General features: G+C 57.3%; 7 protein-coding genes and 1 non-coding gene across 8 annotated transcripts; 4 read left to right on the top strand and 4 right to left on the bottom strand.

Moving 5' to 3' along the window:
* Positions 1-883: 883 nt before the first annotated feature.
* C8Q71DRAFT_845685 (uncharacterized protein) lies at positions 884-2,461 on the bottom strand (the record flags this gene model as incomplete). The annotated part of the gene is made up of 6 exons (XM_047926614.1): positions 884-1,020; positions 1,541-1,610; positions 1,666-1,813; positions 2,036-2,162; positions 2,186-2,334; positions 2,358-2,461. 6 exons carry the CDS (start codon positions 2,459-2,461, stop codon positions 884-886), a joined length of 735 nt encoding a protein of 244 aa, XP_047782862.1.
* Positions 2,462-2,933: 472 nt separating this feature from the next.
* On the top strand, positions 2,934-4,126 carry C8Q71DRAFT_737658 (uncharacterized protein). The gene is made up of 4 exons (XM_047922610.1): positions 2,934-3,202; positions 3,257-3,478; positions 3,537-3,561; positions 3,654-4,126. The coding sequence occupies exons 1-4, from the start codon at positions 3,057-3,059 to the stop codon at positions 3,951-3,953; spliced, it is 693 nt and encodes a 230-aa protein (XP_047782861.1). The 5' UTR covers positions 2,934-3,056; the 3' UTR covers positions 3,954-4,126.
* A 1,140-nt stretch (positions 4,127-5,266) lies between these two features.
* C8Q71DRAFT_904323 (uncharacterized protein) lies at positions 5,267-6,091 on the top strand. Its single transcript, XM_047928847.1, has 2 exons — positions 5,267-5,407; positions 5,471-6,091. Exons 1-2 carry the CDS (start codon positions 5,322-5,324, stop codon positions 5,835-5,837), a joined length of 453 nt encoding a protein of 150 aa, XP_047782860.1. The 5' UTR covers positions 5,267-5,321; the 3' UTR covers positions 5,838-6,091.
* Positions 6,092-6,473: 382 nt separating this feature from the next.
* On the bottom strand, positions 6,474-6,584 carry C8Q71DRAFT_t17. The gene has a single exon. It is a non-coding gene; the product is annotated as a tRNA-Leu (tRNA).
* Positions 6,585-6,689: 105 nt separating this feature from the next.
* Positions 6,690-8,914, top strand: C8Q71DRAFT_737642 (uncharacterized protein). The gene is made up of 2 exons (XM_047922609.1): positions 6,690-7,004; positions 7,071-8,914. Exons 1-2 carry the CDS (start codon positions 6,741-6,743, stop codon positions 8,772-8,774), a joined length of 1,968 nt encoding a protein of 655 aa, XP_047782859.1. The 5' UTR covers positions 6,690-6,740; the 3' UTR covers positions 8,775-8,914.
* Positions 8,915-11,481, bottom strand: C8Q71DRAFT_737640 (PP2C-domain-containing protein). The gene is made up of 10 exons (XM_047922608.1): positions 11,218-11,481; positions 11,138-11,159; positions 11,005-11,082; positions 10,797-10,886; positions 10,607-10,738; positions 10,477-10,553; positions 10,340-10,424; positions 10,227-10,283; positions 10,018-10,167; positions 8,915-9,954 (listed from the first exon to the last, which is right to left on the bottom strand). The coding sequence occupies exons 1-10, from the start codon at positions 11,218-11,220 to the stop codon at positions 9,047-9,049; spliced, it is 1,602 nt and encodes a 533-aa protein (XP_047782858.1). The 5' UTR covers positions 11,221-11,481; the 3' UTR covers positions 8,915-9,046.
* C8Q71DRAFT_737634 (uncharacterized protein) lies at positions 11,473-14,638 on the bottom strand. The gene is made up of 2 exons (XM_047922607.1): positions 12,610-14,638; positions 11,473-12,547 (listed from the first exon to the last, which is right to left on the bottom strand). Exons 1-2 carry the CDS (start codon positions 14,615-14,617, stop codon positions 11,640-11,642), a joined length of 2,916 nt encoding a protein of 971 aa, XP_047782857.1. The 5' UTR covers positions 14,618-14,638; the 3' UTR covers positions 11,473-11,639.
* Positions 14,639-16,662: 2,024 nt separating this feature from the next.
* On the top strand, positions 16,663-18,563 carry C8Q71DRAFT_737622 (uncharacterized protein). The gene is made up of 6 exons (XM_047922606.1): positions 16,663-16,917; positions 16,989-17,008; positions 17,070-17,181; positions 17,234-17,348; positions 17,409-17,479; positions 17,529-18,563. The coding sequence occupies exons 3-6, from the start codon at positions 17,143-17,145 to the stop codon at positions 18,225-18,227; spliced, it is 924 nt and encodes a 307-aa protein (XP_047782856.1). The 5' UTR covers positions 16,663-16,917; positions 16,989-17,008; positions 17,070-17,142; the 3' UTR covers positions 18,228-18,563.
* The last annotated feature ends 483 nt before the right edge of the window (positions 18,564-19,046 follow it).

Genomic DNA, 19,046 nt, shown 5'->3' with positions numbered 1-19,046 from the left:
GGCTGGGGAAGATATGCTCATCGCGTGCGCTCTAGTACATGTGCACCGCGTTCCATGCGGTGTCTGTGGTAGAACGATTGGCTTACTTGTCAATATTCAAGGCCAATGGAACCAGAACGGAGACGCACCATGTGCATTTGAGCTCATGCGATGAGGCACTACCCGGGCAACGCACGAAGGATGGGCGTTTGACATCCAACGCACTTCCAATACCGTAGGAAGATTCACAAACTAGGCAATGGCGCGGGCTACGAGACAAAGCTGTCCGGGCACGCGTAGACACTGGCCTCTCATGGTCGCAAGATGTCCATTCGGCAGGAGCATTCACCGGTGGCAGCATTGAAGTGACTTCGCATTGTTGACCACATGTACGACGAAGGAACTCGGGCATCCGAGGGTTCCATTCTCGGGGTGGTCTGGGGTATGGGGGTCGCATGCTTTACATGACGACTACCAGAACGAGTCTGTTGCGAACAATACAGCTGTCAACAGTGAGAATCACGACCAAGTGATCGTCTGGCAGTGACAAACTCTGATGCTTACGCGCGCATGCCGGCGCTGACGCTTGATCCCGCTGCAGAGTTCTATTCGGCGTTGTTGCGGTTCCTGAAGTACGAATGGTTTAGATGACGCAGCCGTTCAAGGCAATCGCGTGACGAAGATGGTTTGCCGTCATGGCAGGGGGACAGGGTCCACTCGATTTATCTTTCGGGAGGATCCTATTGAACATCGCCTATAAACTAGCAGACAGATTGGACCAAGTGAGCAATTGAACCTTCTGAGTTCTTTGCCAATGGATCTAAATGCCTGTACTTATTCATGGTCAATCCTACGTGTTGCGCATGCCGCATTGAGAATGGTTCTGGAGCATACCTGTGACTGTCTATTGCAGCCATGCCTTGCCGGGCTTGATTTGGCTCCCCGGGGTGACAGAATGCATGTGTACTGATTGGAAGAACCGTGTGCGAGCCATGTGGAACAGCAACCATGCCTGGATGTCCAACCGCCGCCGGTCTGTCACTATACCGGTTATTGCAATTGTCAACATCGATTGGGAACGACGGCCGCACCTGGTTATACAGTGTATTATGATACATCCCGATCTGTACATTGAGGCCAGCTGAATGGCAGCCGAATGCGCGACTATGAGCTGCCGCGTTACTTATGTACCTTCGAAGGAATGTAGGCTTTTGAGTAACCAAGCCACGTGTCTATTCACCATGCGGGCGATGATCGCGTTTACACGCAGACGCCACGGTGCATCGACCCAGGATTCATGCACATGTCCTGCCAGTGCGCCTTGTCGTCCTGGCGTCGGATCAAGCCACGTACCACTCGCTAAACAGGCAACTAGTGCTCGAATTATCGATGCAGTAGCACCTTGCTCCTTCACACAGAAAGCGGCAAGTGGCACCTGTCGACATTGCTCAAAAAACATTGCTGTCCGGCACAGGTCCGGCGTCCGCGTAAAACGCCTGCTTGAGGATACGTCATAGACGATACTTGTAGATTAGAACCTCGCGACTGTCAGTAAACGCACAGATCCAGCTCAGTTGGAAGAGCACTAGATATGGTGCGCAGCAGAATGCCATCTGTGCTAATGATACCGCCTACGGAATGATCTGGCAGCTTCGCTAGTCGCAATCACGATGTGGATGTACTCACATGGAGAGCACCCCTCGCATCTATGATGGGTTCAAGGCTCCGAGTAGCATCGCAGAGCGTAGATCTTTGTTGTATACGTAGATACAATCGGTTTCCTTCCCACATCCCGGTGACCTCGTGCATCTCAGCATGGTCTACCGACATCAACCTGTCAAGATGATGGTGTAGTTATCGCACTGCCTAATAGTCTATAGATACAGCACACACCTTAGCTCAGTCATCATGAACGACTTGTCCGGACCCCGCGTAACAGACAGCTGCATTGTACATAGTTGTAAGTATCGGGAAGAGAGCTGAAAACGAAGTTCGAATCGGGGTCAAGACTGAGCTATAGCAGTCTTCCCAAGCATCGTCATCGCAGCAGACATACCGAACCCTGGCACAAGACTCATGGATGGTCGGGTCACACCTAGAGCGACGACAATCGTCTGCCAGCTCCGGGGTGCCGTCGTAATCTCCACGACAGCCGGGGCCTGGGCCCACAATCTGTCCTCGGTCTGTTGGACTACATGTCACTTACGAGACGAGGGAGAAAGGCGCAGCTTGCGTACCAGTTCAGGCGGCAGCGGGGTGCACGTGAACCAGTACGCGGGCGAAGCAGTAGGCATGGGCAGAGAGACGTGTGCGAGGGCGGGGATGTCGAGCTTCTCGACGTGGAAAAGGACCTGCCTACCACGGCAGCGACCGGTCACCAGTACGCGTTCGTCTCGTCAATGGCGACGGTGTCCTTACTGGACGAGAAGGGCTGGTCGTTCGGCTCTTTGGTGTGGTGAGCTGTGCAAAGACACGAAGACATTCTTGTGGAATGGGCACGGAATGATGAGCGGATGCCTACCGAGCCGTCCTCGTTATAAGCCCAGAGAGGGCGGGTACGCTGAGCCGGGGCGGAGCGTGATGGGGGAGGATGGACCCCGCCGCGGCGACTATGTGGGCTGGCGGAGAGGTTTTCCATCCCCTCAGAAGAGGTGCGCTGGTTGTGTTCGCAAGAGTCAGACAGTTGCGCATGAAGTCAGCATCTGCGGACGATGTGGTTGTGCGCTGCGAGAAGTGAGTAGGTCCTGAAGCATGAGGGGGTTTGCCGATGCCAGTGGTTGCAATGAACAGAGTAGTGAAACGTAATTGTGACCCTCCGCAGGGTGTACACACTGTAACACAGAGGCGGCCGAAGTGCGAGTTGGTCGTTCGAAGTGGCCGCGCGCGTCGCGTTCCACGTGATTAGAAACGCGCGTCCCAATTGCGCGTCGCCGCGTCTGGCCAGACTGCGCCTTCTTGTCGATATCTCGATCCCTATCGATCGTTTGCCCTTGTCTTCCCTCCCTCGTCGCTGCCTCACCGTTCATCGTCTGTATACTACGTACGCTGCCGAACCTTACACCAATCACCAGCAGATCATGGCCCAACCAACCCTTCGACGGCGCCGGAGCATGACTGACTTTCTCAGACTGCAGATACTGCGCGATGCAGACCGCGCTGGTTTACCCAGCTTTGTCATGGAAGGCATCCTCACCCACTTGGAGAGCAACGCTGCATACCGCAAGTACGTCCTGCAGTCTGCCTGAGCGCGTCACGACCGTATACTCACGCATATTAGGAAGCTTAAGAAGTTTACGAAGGGACTCCCAAAGCTGACGAAACAGAATCTCGCTTCACTGGACGAGGCAGACTCGCAATGCCCTATCTGTCTTACGTCGTTCTCGGCCATCCTGGAGGAGGAGGAGATGGCCCTCGCGCTCGATTCCCCGGCCCATCCTGTCGAACAACTCGGTGTGACGCGCTTTGTAGATACCTGCGGACACATTTTCTGCCGGAAGGAGTGAGTGGTCGGCCTTGTAATGTGTAGTTCCATTGCTCAACATGGGATCGACTTGCAGTACGCTCGGTTGGGTAAACCAAGGCGTGAGTTGTCCTGCCGCCGTTGTGGTTTCTGCGGGCAGCGTCCATTCACATCCTACTCGTCCGGTGATACTGACATTGATGCCCTTGTCCAGCGAACAACCTGTCCCACATGCCGCCGCCCGTTCATTGACCCGCCGGAGGAGGTTCCCAGCGGAGGGCCTACGGAAGCTGTGTTGCAGCCCGGCGTCGGCCCCGACGGGCTGCCATCGGTCTCCCGCAACCAGAACTTCGCGAATATTGCAAGCCTCATCATGGGGATAGTGGACACCATCCCCCAGGCCGAAATGGAGGCTCTGCACGCTCGGGTGGAAGCTCAAGAAACGCTACGGCGAGACGAAGAGCGCAACCGCGATGCCAATGACCGCGAGGAATTCTCCAGCATGTACTCTTAGACGGAAGAACAGGCCGCGAGCAGCTTGAGTTGTATATTATGTGTACATTATGCGGAGACAGGGCTCGCGTGAAGTTGTTGATTGTACTGCTACCTCCGAGTCAGATATCTAGACAACCTGAAGGACCTTCGGCTCATTCGCTGAAGACTTTAATTGGACGGTCTTCACTCAGACTCGGAGGCCAATCGCACAGTGATGACGGTCATCAAGAACGGCCCCTCGCACCAATCAAGTATGTATCAGTACCATCATTGATGTTGAGCAGATGAAATTCGTATTAGGTACCTCGGGATGCTTGGATATTCACAGCTACGTCTCATCCTCACTGACTCAGGCCTCAGGCCTCAGGTGGTACCGCTGGGCGATCGTAGGGTAAGACCTGTGAAATGAAGAGGTATGCACTGATTACAAGGTAAGTGCTTATGTCCGTCGCGAATTTGGGCCTCCGCCGTGCAGGGACTGCGCAGACAGCAGGCATAAAAAGCGGTCGCAGTCGCCGTGGCGGCGACGCACAAGTCGGAAACTATCCATCACTATGCGCCACGGAGCGGTGCACATGTGCTCGGCTGGTGCAGTGAGAGAGAATCAGATCCGCTCCGGACAACTTGAACCCGTATGTGCTCTTAGTGTTTCTTCTGAGGTGGAGCACTCAAACATGTCAGCGACTGCTGACTGCTGACTGGGTACTTACCACAAAGCGCGGGCGCCGATCACTCTGACACTCACGCTCCCGGCCTCGCAATCGTGCATCTCTTGATTAAGCAGCGCGGCTGTGCCACGTTGAACGTAAAAGGTACAGCTCCCTCAACAATGGACGTAGGAATCTTGCAAAGGAGTGCGAGGAGGATGGGATCTGGGCGGAGCAAATCTGACGGGGAGCGAAGCATTACGACGTTGAGAGACCCGGTAAGTATGTACTATCCGCTCACAGCGGCCTGACTGATGCGTATAGTATGCTGACCGGGGCCCGGGTCCAAGGCTTCTCGCCAGCGCCCCATCGAACAGCGCTCCCAGAGAAGCTCGGACAGTCCGTGAACATGAACGTTTCAGCGTGGCACCCAGGCGGTACCTCATGATCCGGTTGGGTAGACCGCACCAGCGTGTATATAATGGAAGGCGACCTGCATTGGCTCCCCAGCTCTGTCTTCTGCTTCAGAGCTCATTGACAGCGAGTGCACCGGTTGGTGCGTATCATAGTGTGTGTTCTGGCCGACGTTGACGCTGACCGACGTCCTTCGCCGGTAGCCTTGCTTGATTTCTTACGTCCAGTCTGACGGCTATAATTATTCGACGACCACCGAGTCCTTCTTCACCCGACTTCCGGTTCTCCCCTCCCAGATCCAACACCGAACACCGTACTCGCTCAAGATGCGTTTCTCCAGCTTCCTCCCTCTTGCCCTCGTCGCGGCAGCTTCCGTTGCGGTGGCCCGTCCCATTGATGACTACATGTTCGCGTAAGTGGCTCTTAGGCCCCCTGACTCGAGCTTCTCCTAACGCTTAGTCCCCTCAAACCGTAGTGCTCGCAGCGAAAACGAGCTTTCTCTGTCGGAGCGTCATCTCCAGATCCTCGACCGCTACGCGCGGGAGTACCTAGCGGCCCGCAGCGACGCAGACCTAGAGGCACGCGGGGACCTCAATTCCGTCGTCGAACGGGAGTACTTCGAGCCCGAACTGGTCGCCCGTGGTCCACTCGACCAGCCCCAGCGCGAACACTACAAGACGTACGAGGAGTACGAGAAGGCGTGGCTCGACTGGAGCCGCAGGATGCGGAAGATGAACCACTCGACGCAGAAGGCGCTCAAAAAGAACGCGGCGGCCTACAACAAACAGCAGGGTGGATCGCAGGGCGTGCTGAGCAAGCTGTTCGGCAAGAAGAAGCAGTAAGGGACGTAGCTGGAAGGCGGAATGGCTACTACTACTAGGCCGTTCATCGCTTGTTAGACGGCGAATAAATTTCCTCTCAGGATCTCTTGTGGTGTGACGCACTTGGGGACCTCCCCAAGTGTGTGACGCGACGGCCTACGATCGACGGACAAGCCATAAATGTTCCTTGAGTACGTACTGTGATACTCAGCACGCAGTATCCCGCCACTCAGAGGTGGCTCGGTGAATATCAAATCATCCAGGATTCGTATTTCATCTCTTTGTCCCTCGAGAAGTGCAATGAACGATCACTCGCTGAAGATCGGCGATGGTCAATTATTGCTGATCAACGCTATGGTTCTACGCGCGTTATATCGCGCATACACAGCAACCACTGGCATGAGATTAGGAGTGCTATATCTGAATCGCTACTATGGCTGAACAGCAGTGATGCAATGCCGTATGTCTGGCGGTGGGAAATCCAACAAGGGAGCAAACGAAAGCAGCGGGCGTGCTTCGGGCATGCCTCGGGGACCAAGTGACTGCCAACCTTCCGGGGAGCGAATCGACATTTGCCAGGTGCCTCTTCGCCGCCCGCACGCTCTAGTCCCTGATGCTTTGGAATGTACTTGAAGCTTTCACGAAGTAAAAAGAGACTGATGAGAGGGGGATTCGAACCCCCGCCCTTTCGGACCAGATTGCGTGAGATGTTTGCAGAATTGAAGCAGCTCCTTAGTCTGGCGCCTTAGACCACTCGGCCATCTCACCATATTGATTCGGCGCCAAAGTTGATACATGTAGTTTGGACAAACCACCTTCCATTTCGGGCGCGATTGCGTCATGCAAGAGTGGCTGCACTGCAGCCCTCGAAGTGTTCCGAGTCGAAGGGTTTCCAAGTCTCTTTCTGCTCTGTGTCGCGCCGCCATGTCAGGCTTCCAGCCAAACCGCTCTCTGCTAAATCCGCGGTTCGAAGGCTACAAGCTCTCTCCAATTGCGCAGGAGCAGGCCGTCGCCCACTACGGCCTGCAGTACAAGCCGTCGCAGACCAATGTCTCCGGTCGCTCGCACGTAACCTTCCAAGAGGTGCAGAGTAGGATCTCTCACAATCATCTAGCACTCTGCAAGCAAGATGAGAGCGCAGCGTACATTGATGGTGAGCTCCGAGTTGTATCGATCAAATTGAGCGAGGTAAGCCACCCTACCTTGTCGCCATTGTACAGAGTTCCTCAATTGATTATGCGCACACAAAAGTAGGCTACTCTAGAGCCCGGAATACGTCTGTTGTATGAGCTCCCGAAACCTATCTCTTCCCCAGACGTCGACTCGCCCCAGCCCGAGTATCCGTCTGCGGGGTTCCTGGACTCTACATCGCTCTTCGTCTCGGACGGCTATGGTTCCCTTTACGCTCTGAGTATCCCTAGCACCGGTCTTGCCGAAATTGTTGGAACATTCGAGCTTGCTATTCCCGCTGTCTTTGGCTCTTCCAGAGGTGTCGTCCCTTTCAGGATCCACCATGTCGCCCAGACATCGCCGGACGCAGCAGTCATCATCCTCTCTTCCAAGCACTATCCTAAGGATGTCCAGCCGGTAAGCAATGGGACGTCTAGCAACCGTCGTGCACAACACAAGAGCCCAGAATTTGACATATGGGCGGCTCGGTTCACTCTACCTATCACCCCAGTCGCAGACCAAACACGGTCCATTGACATCCTCTGGCATCGGCGTGGTGACGATGTCCCCATTTACACATTCTACGACTCTGCCCGCCAATCATTCATGCTTGTTGGCGCGTCCTATCGCACCATCGACATCGCTCCCGTCCCTTCATACACGCCCACAGCCGACGAAGTCGCCCCGATCCCACGCGCAAACGAGAACCTCGACGACGCGACTCCCACCAACGCCCCGCAAAAGCCTCCCCCCTACTCCTGGACGCAAACCTCCGACAGCGTCACAGTCGCGATCCCACTCCCCTCCAGCACACCCACAGACGCGATCAAAGTCGCCTTCTCCCTGCGCACGCTCACCGTCTTCGTGCGCGACACCAAGCCGGGCGGCGAGGGGGAGACCCCACCGCCGCGGTACGACATGAAGCCGCTGTGGGACCACATCCAGTCCGCGACGAGCATGTGGACGTTCGACCGCGCGGCGGAGCGCAAGTACGGCGTGCTCACGCTGCACCTCGACAAGGCGCACGAGGGCACGCGCTGGCCGCAGGTCTTCGCCGTGGCCGGCGCGACCGCGCCCGCGCTCGGGGCATCGTCAATGGCGGACGACGACGAGGAGGTCCCCGAGACGCTCGACCCGTCCGAGCTGTACGCGATCCGGGAGGCGCTCGAGAAGTACACGGCCGCGCTCCAGAGCGGCGAGGACGCGAGCGGGCTCGGGCTCGGGCGCGGCGTGCCGAGCCTCGCGAAGGAGGAGATGGACGAGGAGCTAGACGTGAACGTGGGCCGCACCGCGTGCGTGACGTGCGTCGGCTTGGACGGGGGTGCAGACAGCACGAGCCATGGCGATGAGGCGCCGCTACAGGTGCTCTCGACACCTTTCCCGGGAACGGACGCGGACAGGCCGAGCCTGGTGGTGAAGACCGGACTGGACGGGTTGGTGTACGAGCTCGGGGCGCCAGAGGAGAAGCCAGGGTGGAAGCACACGGCGACCTACTCTGCGCTCGCGTTCGTCCTCGCGAGCAAGCGCGACACGCGCTCCACGTACCACGTCTCTTCGCAGGCGGTCTTCGCCTTTGAGAGCGGATCGAGAGACCTTGGCGGGAACGTATACGTCTACCGTGGCGCACCAGCGAAGGAGAAGTGGGCGAAGCAGGCCGTGCTCAAGGTGGGGGGCGGGTCTGCTGGGCCGCTGCTAGGTATCGGCCTCGTGAAGGTTGGCCCAAATGCTGAACCTGTCATCATTTGCCTCTGCGAAGGCGAGCTGGTGCTCCTGCGGAACGTCCTATGACACCGCAGATATGCCAGTCACGATGAGAGGATGCAGGAAAGAAGTGATTGCCGAACTATACACAGAGACCGAGGGCATGTATGTATTAACTCCAGTCGTACGCGTAATCATCATGGAATGCTAGCCTGGTTGATACACCGAGACAACAATGGGCATGGAGGTGAGAGGGAGAGGTATGAGACACAGTCAGACGCCACAAATAGATATAGCTGAGCTACACAGTACACGGGACAACAGGAAACACGACACAGGACGGGTATGGTCACACTATGCTACACCTTGAGGGGGTCCTCGCTCTTGTCCAGCAGCCCCTCCGCCTTCACCACAGGACTCGGCTCGTCCCCGCCTGGTGGCGTCGAGTGCTGCGGCGGCGGTGCCGCGTCCCCGTTGACCTTCGGTTTCGGCGGTGGTGGTGCCTCGCCCTGCAGCGACGGGTCGTTCTGCCACGACTCGCCCTTCTGCATTTCGACGTCCCCTTCCACGTCAAGCGTGCCTTCCCGCTCGAGCTCGTCCAGCTGCTCCTTGAGACTCTTCGTCGCATCCCGCCCGTACACGGAGAAGTCATGGCCGCCCGCGCCCTCGCCCGATGGGTAGATCCCCATCGCGTCCTCCATGTCCGCCTCATCGCTGTCGTTATCGTCGTCATCGTCGTTGTCGAACATCAATGGTGCCCCCATGGTGATCCCCGAGGATGGGTGGAACGAGATGCCGCCTGTGCTCCCCAGTACCCGGGCGAACCCGCCGAACATCCCGGGTCCGCTCAGGTTCTCATCAGTGCCTTCGCTGCTGAAGTGCTGATCGCGGTCAGGGGACGAGTTCGCGGACGCGTTCTGCGCGTCGCGCTGGGCCCGGCGTGCCTCCCAAGCCTCGCGTCTTGCCTTGAAGGAAGCAAGCCGGGTCGGGGAGTAGATCTGCGGGAGTTCGTCCGGAGTCGGATGGCCGTATTTCTGCTGTGTCCGTTCGGTGACCCACTTGTACCACTCTTCGATCGTGCGGCCGTGCAAGATCGCGACAATGAGGATGGTCATGTTGTCGCAGCCGATGCCCGCGCCGGAGTTCGTATCGGGCGCGAGGCAGAGCTCGCAGACGTCCTCGCAGACCTGAGACAGATCCTTCCCCTGGGAGATCATGAGACGAATGACGTCCACGCATTGCTGCGAGCTCAGACAATCCCAGATGCCTAAACAGAACATGCGCGCATCAGGCTACGATGTCCACATGTCGAGGAATGAGGATGACTTACCATCACATGCGATGATGAGGAATTCGTCTTCGCCCGTCAGATCATGCTCAGTGATGTCCGGGTCACATGTAATAATCTGAGCTTCCGGTGAGAGCGTTTCGTTCCGTTTGTAGTCGAAGTCTCCCAATGCGCGAGCGAGAGCGAGGTTTCCTAGATCACTGTGGGAATTAGACGCTACGCCGATGATCATTCGTGGTGAGGATACTCGCCATTTACACGACCAAAGGAAATGTAGCCACCAGCAGCCGCAATTCGGCTCTTCTCAACTGCACCAAGTCGTCGTCAGCTATCACGGTAATCAGCACGTCTGAGTATATCGCACCTTCGTTCTGAGGTTTGTGGTCAAAGCTGAGCGGTTTCGCCTCCCCCTTTACGCTAATGACCGATCGCGAGTCACCCGCGTTTGCCTACGGAACGATAAGTCACAATGACACTACCCAATTGACGGAGTGCACACACAACGTAGATTTTGCTATCCTTTGTTACGAGTGCTGCGACTGCTGTGCATCCCGATCCATCCCTCCGCATTTCGGGCGCTGCGTGGCGTCTTAGGTACATGGGGGACCCGTGTCGAGAAAGTGGAGCTTACCATTTCGCATGTCATCGTCAGTGCCCAGGAACGCATTCTTGAGCGCCGCACGATAGTCTTTGCGTTGGTAGGCATCGTCGGACGCGAGCTTCTTGTGTACATTCTCGCCGGCGTACTTCGCCGCCGCACCGCCTTCAGGAGGAGAGGGTCTGGGTCAAGGGGCGTGGCAAGGGCAGAAGAGTCAACGCACCACCATGACCGTCGTACACGGCGAAGAACGTGTTCGAGTCATCCCCGCTTTCATCGAGATTCAGAGCGATCGTGTGCGCGTCCTCCATGGCTTAGATGAAAGTATGTCAGGCTCGCCTGATAACAGGTCGCTCTGCCCCCCGCAGACAGCATCAGGCAGTGTTCTCGCGCTGCAGAGCACGACAGCACGAGGGAGGGGCGACACTCACTGAATCTCCACCCCTGCATCTCAGACAGCCCGTAGTAGTAGTAATCATTTCCACCATTCTCCGTCGTCTTGTCGGTCGCTGCAAAACATATGAGCGATGCGTTCGGACACTGCACGCATTGCGGTATACGAACCGGGCATAGACAATACTTGACCCTGCAGATCCGTGGCGCAGACATGAGTGCCGGAGTGTGCGGACTGGGCGAGGACTCACCATCTTTAGCTCTTGATGTCAGATGCGTACGCGGCAAGATCAGTGAGACTCGTCCACAGGTTCGGCGCGGCAGAGCTCGTGGAGGAGTGTGGCCGGGGACAGAAGGAGGACGAGCAGGAGACGCGAGCCGGCGGAAGGACGGACGGATGGTCGTGTGGGCGAGTCAAGGGGCTGTTGACGAGTATTTGCGGCGAAAATCGCAAGGTGGGGTTTGGTGGTGAGTTCCGCAAAAGGCAGGTGTGGCGCCGCCCATGGGCCTATCTCGACCATCCGCGCACAGCCGATCAATGTCATTCATTCTCCCTCGATCCCCCGCTGTGTGATCGTAGTACACTGCAGTCTACACTAAACTACCCATCAAACACATACTCGCCATACCAGGCCGCGACCACTGCGCGCATCCACGAGCGACATACACACCCTCACGTCTTTCTCCCAGCGGCACGTCCCGCTGCGCTTCGCCCTCGGTGCGGGGGAGGGCCGGGCGTGCGACCGCGCTCTCTCCGGCCGCGGTCGCTATCGGGATCCTCGGAGTCCTCCACAGGGTCAGCTCTCGTCTTCCCTTTATCGGCCCTCACAGCTGGTGTGTTTGCACGGCCGGACACCCCGCTCTTCGCTTTCCGAGCGACCGTGGGCCGATCATTCGTCGCAGTGTCACGGCCCTGGCTCCTGCGAGACGCGACCGTCCTCTCGCCGTCCGACTCCTCGTCGTCGTTACTGGCGCGGGGAGGAGACGGAAGGACAGGTCTCTCGTCGCCGTTGAGCTTGAAGGACACTCGCCTGCCTCGCGACTTGCTGCGGCCTCTCGCAAGCGATGACGAGCGCTCCATCGGAGACGACGGTTCCGACGACGCAGGAGGCGACGAAGGCGGCAGTGAGGCGCTCGAGTAGGACGGGTCAAAGGTGAACGGGTACGGGTGTGGATGTGACGGAGTGTGGTATGACGCCGACCCTGACGGGCCCGCGCCTGGCGACGATGTGTCTGACCGTCGATCCCGCGGCGTTCGATGTGATCGGTGGGCCGGGGTCCATGGTGGCCATGGCGGCGCCTGGCTCGGGAAGGGTAAGGGCGGGTATCCGGTTGGAGGCGGCAGACTTGCCGCCGCGCTCATAATATATGATAAATAATGCGCTGCCTGCGCGAACCTCATCTGTGCTTCAGGGTCATGACCACCAGCAGGCGAATACGGAGCGTAAGAGTCGTGATGTCGGGGTGTGTGGGATAATGGTGGAGGGGCTCCATAGTACCCGGTCGTCTGTGGCAGAGGCCTATGCGGTGTACGGGCGCGTGGTGGCGGCGGAGGCGGCGGGGGTTCCAGTGCAGCATCGTCTGCGTAGCGCAAATCATGATGAGGATACCATCCGCGAGCATTCGGAAATAGTGCAGCGTACCGCTATCGTCGTCGTCAATCCGTGGCGATGGCTTACGCACCGGCTTTGGTGTACGACGGCGTGACGACGGCCCGGGTCCATCCTGGAGTCGTGGTCGAGAGGGTACGATCGGTGTGACCATCGGAAAGGGATCGTCTTTGTCGGACGTCTCTGATAGAGACAATGACGACAAAACACGCTTTCGCTTGCGCACCTTCGGTAGCGGAGGCGGTGATGGGACCTCGGAGTCAGATTCCTCTTGATTAGCATCGAGGGTAACGGCCCTTTTCGTGATCGGTACATTGGGTAGACTCGCAGATTTCGTCGATGATTGCGTGTGCCTACGATCGGTCTCGTTCGCGATGTTCTGACGAGGATCGCTCGTCTCTTTGGCCTTACCCTTCCGGGACACTTCAGCCCGAACGTGCGATCCACCTGCGTCAGCCGTGTGTTCTTGTGTATCGGGTGGTGGAGAGGGAGCTCGTGAGGGAAACTTTACGGAACGCGGTCGCGAGGTGATCACTACTTCTGGTACGAGCTTGAACCTGGGGGCCTTCGGGGTGACAGCCTCCACATTTTGCACACTGGGTGAGGCCTGAGAACTCTTGGGGACTGTGCCTCCAGACGCTAACAAAGCGCCTTTATATCGGGGTCGAGGTTGAGGCCTTGTTTTAGGCGGTGGAGGCGGCGAGGGAGAGGGAGAAGGGGTAGGGCTCTTTGTAGTGTAGGCGACAGTACTTTCTGGCGTGCTGTCGATGGCTGAGGAGGAGGATGGCGGGGGAGTAACAAGTTGCTCAATGGCGCGCTGGGGCACAGGAGGCGGGGGCATACTGCCATTCCTACGAGCAGCGGTCTTCGACTGAGCAGGAGCCTTTGCGGGGGTGTGAGCCTTCGTTGAACCAACGGAGGTGTTCGGCGTGGCACGAGTTCTTGACCTCCCTCTTGGTACACTCTTCGCTCGCGCAGGCTCGGTCTGCTTGCTCGCCAAAGGAGCGGGCACTCTGGAACGTCCACGGGAGGCTGGAGCACGCGACGGAGAAGATTCAGGCGAATCGGTGAGGTCGATCACATCGTCAGGTGTACGAGGTCGCGGTGGTCGCGGTGGTGGCTTCGCAGGTTGAACGGGGGTAGTGGTGTCAAAGTCCCAGGTGGCGAACTCATCCTCGGACTCGTCGTCCTCTGCGAGTGTCCTAGTAGACGGCGGCGACGGAGGTCGTTTGGGTACGTCGTGAAGGTCGTCCTTCTCGTCTTCGGAGACCCTACTGTCATTATCCTCGAGTTCTGGCTCATCACGAACGGACGAATCCCGCCATTCCGAGCTGCTACGTGAACTAGGAGTGCGTTCAAGAGACATCAGCTGAATGACCTCGTCCTCGTCCTCCTCTTCGCCGTACTGCTCCCTCCGGAGTCGTTCCGCTTCCAAGAACTCGCGCAGATCTTCCGCGTCTGCAGGGTTCCTCGCCTGCACCGGAGGTACCTGACGCTTCTCCCTCTCGAGCTCCAGCTCACCTGAGATATCAGCACCCGGTGCGAACGCGTCCAACTCGTCCACGTCGTCGTCCGTGTGTACCCCGCCATAGTCGCTGCTCGCGTCGTTCGTGTCGGAGGGAACGTCGTCGCCTGCGAAGCAGCCCATCTCAAACTTCTTCGCCACTTTGCGAAGCACACCGCGGTCCTTGATGATGCTCCCATCGCGCAAGTCGATGATATCGTCTTCGTCGAGCGGACGGTTGTACCGCTCCGCCAGACCAGCCCAAGTATTCAGCAGACGCTGCGAAGCCGCTTTTCTGCTTTCGTGTATGTCATCGCTAGGGCCCACACTAGACGAGGTAGGGGTAGAGACAGAAAAGGGACTAGAGGGCGTCGAGCCGAGTCGTCGTCGCTTTGTGGGTGGTGGCCGATCTGCGGAGATGTTGGACCAGCCCAGCGAGAGTGGACGCGAGCTAGGGGGAGGCGAGGCGGACGGGGTTATGAGAGCAGGCCGCGGGGGTGCCACCTTGCGTCGAGAGGCATTCTCTCCGCCGTTCATGTCGGTGGCAGAACGACCTCCTTGACGTTCAAGACGAAGGCTGCATCGGGCAAGCGCGCACCCCGGTGACGCGCGCACGTGACAGTAATATTCCCGCCACACCGCGACACGGACGCGCGCGCATTGTGCAACTAACTTACAAGTAACCCTTGCGCTCTCGCGCGCGCGAAGGAGCACGAAGCAGACCGGAACAGGTTCTGGCCAGTAATAACAGCATGAATACTACTAACAGCTGCCAGGCATCCCCTCAGGTACATTCACGACCGACTCCGACCCGCAAATTGAAGGTCTAGCCGTGGATGGGCGGCGTGGGTCAGTGCCCTCGCAGGGATATACTGCCACATTCCTCGTTTTCTTGTGTTTCATGCTTCGTCAGTGCTCAGGAATATCTTGTGCGCTCCGCAAGCTGCTCTGCGCAGTGGTGCGACGGACGTCCGCTTCACACGCAAGACCACCGCCATAGCAAGGCCACAGATCTAGGCATTCCTGTCATCATGAGCTTGCACACAGGCCCCCATATGAACGTATCAACGACGCACTAGTATAAAGTAGGCCCTCCTCTAGAAGCCCCAGGGCAGTGGGTATCGCCCGCCGAATCGTGGTCGTACTAAACCCTGACTTGCCGGAGGGCCTGAGCCCAGAGGTCGGCTGCACGCACTGCGGCCTCCCACCGTTCACTTCCCCTTCTGGCAAACACGTTCCAGCTCCCGAGTGCTTTACTCATCGAGACACATCATCGATTGCGGGGCGGCAGCGATAGCGAGCAGAGCCCGCTCTAATGAGATCGGGAAGTCGCGTATGACGTTCGGCTGCGTCACAGGCGTCGAAAGCATCCTATATGAAGACGTCGACAACGGGAGAATATGTGCATTACCGATGTGGTCGTAAGGCGGCCAGCGGTGGACAGCGCTCTTCGAGACGGTGTCCACAGTGCACCTGTAACATGGAGTTAACCATAATCCTGCACCATACATATGATACGCTGAGGACGCAGGGTGAACGATGTCGTGGGATGAAGAGCAGGTCACAAGTGAACGCGGCGGGGCTGGCGGTGAGTAATGAGCGCACGTTCGCGACAGTCATGGCAAAGAATACGCACATTCGCCCTACAGCTTCATTGCAGGTGGATGCGGCGCGACGACGATCGCTTACGGCCAGTGCTGCCCTCGCATGCAGGCGGCCTGCTCTGTGTGCCGTTGTGGTCGTAAATCGCCGGGAGTAACTTACCTTCAAAGACCCAAAAACATTTCCCCTATCACGGGCGGGTAGCGTCCAGCTGCAGGTTACGGCGAAGCGTGGAGCGATCAATGAGCTGCGCCATCGATGCAGGCAAACTGAGGTGTAAATCTAGGTCATGCAGAGAGACGTAGAGCAAGAGCAGTCACCAGGGAGGGTCCTTTTCGTTCACGTCAATCCTCCGGAGTACAGTACGTTTCAAGTAGCGCGACGATCCTTCTAGGAAGCTCACCTCGATATGTATAACTTACTGTCTCGAATCTTCTAGGCTTTGGCCGCGCTACCATCCCATGTGGCCAAATGGCACGTACAAATCCCGCCATCGTTCTCTAACGGCAATCGAAGGCGAGCTTGTCACCAAAAAGGCGACATGACTGCTCAATTGCGCGGGTATAGACAACCACCGCCGGGGAAGATACATCCCGTCTTCGGATACCTAGACCTATCGATGCTAGTCCATGTGAAGTACCGTACCGTCTGTGCCACGATCCTCTATACTCTATATCCTAGGGCCAGGACGATGACCAGGAAATTAGGGATTAGGCTGTGGAACTAGGCCCTCGAGATGAACGAAACACAAGCGAACGAAATGCTAGAACAGCAGCTCCGCATAAGCATCCGGCGCTGCTACAAGCACTGCTCGGGATCAACTCGGAGCTCATAGTGTAGCCTAAGGCGCATCCGGTTGAGGCGGGAGTGTCGACGCTGGAAGAAGCAAGTGAACGTAGCAAATTGCCTTTTACAGAACGACTGGGCCGGAACGGCATCGGCCGTACCGCTGATGCCGACTGAGCGCCTAGGTGTGGTACGTCGTTAATCACAACTACTTTGCTTGGTCAAGAGGCTCTCCAACATCTCGAGGCTTGGCTGTGGTTGTGGTCGTGTGCCACTTCGTGGGGAGATAGATGTGGTGCTTGCATAAACGCGGATGACCGGCCGCGAGCATGTTTTACGTACACAAGCGGTGATGCATTCTCGTGCATCTCGACTGCTACGTACGTCGCGCCGATGCGGGGTAGAATTCTGAATGCGGGCAGATCTTCTCTTATCTATTGGCCATACTGGTACGTCCGCAGTTCGTCCGAGTGGGCCCGTCATTCCGTCAGCTTCTATGATGACACGGGTTTGTGCTCAGGTAGCTCGTGTGACCACTCAGTGAGCGACGCACCCAGTTCATGCGTCCAAGATAAAACGAAACATGTACCGAGGGCATCAGGTTGTCCTCGTCCCGCAGAGCTCTACTGCTACCTTGCCTTCCCACCTCAACGCTCGTCAGCGTACTAATATCTATGGCGGCGAGCTCATTTAGCAAACGTCCCGCAGTCAAGGTTCGTACTTCCCCTCCAAATTTCGTCTAACATGCAACTAAATATGTCGCAGAGGACGCATCATACAGAGCCTACGTTGCCGAAACCTCGCAGTCATTTTGAGGACTTTCTGCGCGAAATCGGGGAGAGTTCAGAGATGCACCATTTATGCTGCAATCCACGGCAAGGTACTGGTCGATCACAGCGGCTTTCTTCCACCAGCTGATGGGCTTCTCGTCAAATTTTAGGATGTCTGTCTAGACATACCCCCGAACGTCCACGTCATGCTCGCAGCGCTTCTGAGGCGCTTGCTAGCTCGGTGAGTAAGGAAGACGTACACAACCGGTGTTGCCCTGACCCGTGAGCAGCAGGTAACCCGAGGTCGTCTGACCGCAAAAGAGGCCAGTGCTGCTCGCACCGCCCGGATGCAAACAGTGTCACCGCAGAGCACCACCACATCCACGAGCACCAAAAGTTCGACTCTCTTCGCGCCCGCTCTCAAAACACCGGTCTCGTTGAAGGTCGAAGCGGCATTGGCAATTGACTTACACGTCCACGAAGCCCTTCAGCCTCCTGACCTTCCTCGCCCTTCATCGTACGACGCTAAAAGGACGCTTCGCAAGCTTCTTGGAAATGCGGCAAACCCTCAGCTATCCCGCAACCCCATTGATCGTGACGCCGCGCCCACAATATCGTCCGATATAACCTCCATGACAGCGGAAGCCGATCATTCCGCTGTACCGGTCGAAAACCTTCGTCGTTCACCCTCCACGGACTCTCTTTCGACGATCTCGTCTTCCGAAGCACCCGCGACCCCGAGAAACCACTCGCCGTTATTGGGGCACGACCGACCGACCCTGGTAGACCTAGAACAGCAATCAAGGTTCAGGTCGTCAGCTGTTTGCGTGACCTGCAAAAGACACGGCGCTAACTTTCCGAGCTGTTCGAGATGCGGAGAAACGTGGTGTTCGAGGGGTTGTAGGTTGAAGGAGAGCGGTGGGACTAGGCACCATTGCCATGTAAGGTCCATCACCGTCCGGTCCCCGTATCCGACGATAGTTTCCTAGCTTCCACGCATCATCACACGCAAGCATTCTCATCGAATCTCTTACGCATTGTGTTCCTAGCGTAGACCGCTACGGCCTTTCGGATGCATGCCTTATCTACTCGCATTTGTATCTATAGAACATCCGCAGTCACTGCAACACTCACACGTACTTACACGTAGATGCCCAACCAAACTGATAGCACTGACTGGTTGGTCGTCGGCGGTCTTCAGATGAGCCCTTCGGAGGCCGTGCCCCACAGTCAGAATCAGAGATAGGGTGGGGAAGTATCTGATAAGATTAGGACACTAGGATCGCAGCCGCGGGAGTGGTTGTCCCTGACAGTGGACTGTCCAGGTCCTGGACCACCGACACTGTCCGACAGGCTCCAGCCACAGATTTTTCATACAGCGCTCGAGCGCGTGATTGTTTGTCACTTTTCTATAACTTACCATCTCGACTGTGACCAGTTGTCTGACGACACCTCTGCCCTCTCGCAGTCTCCCTACATCCCCCCAGATCTGAAAAGCGAAGAGAGCACTGATCCTCGCCGCGCAGTGAAGCGTACGAAGTGGAGACCCAGCGCCGGTGTACGTGATCGTAGTGCGAGAAGGCCCGCCATACATATCTCCGCGCGCCAGTACCTCCCCTCCACCCTCAAGTTCCAAGGATACAAACAACTATTCCCTGAAGGAGACACGCCCGAAGTCCATAAGACGATAACGCGGTCTAGTTCGTTTGTATCATCTCGTAAACGACTGACCGGCATACGCTTCGTAGAAGCTGTCAGCGAGACGCCTGTAAGTACGGTCGTGTGACACCCATTCTTCTATCTTTTTT

The sequence above is a fragment of the Rhodofomes roseus genome (genome assembly GCF_022264815.1).
Source record: "Rhodofomes roseus strain CIRM-BRFM 1785 chromosome Unknown C8Q71scaffold_3, whole genome shotgun sequence".
Classification (NCBI taxonomy): domain Eukaryota; kingdom Fungi; phylum Basidiomycota; class Agaricomycetes; order Polyporales; family Fomitopsidaceae; genus Rhodofomes; species Rhodofomes roseus.
The sequence above is the reverse complement of the archived record's forward strand: the minus strand, read 5'-3'. Positions and strand labels throughout refer to the sequence as shown.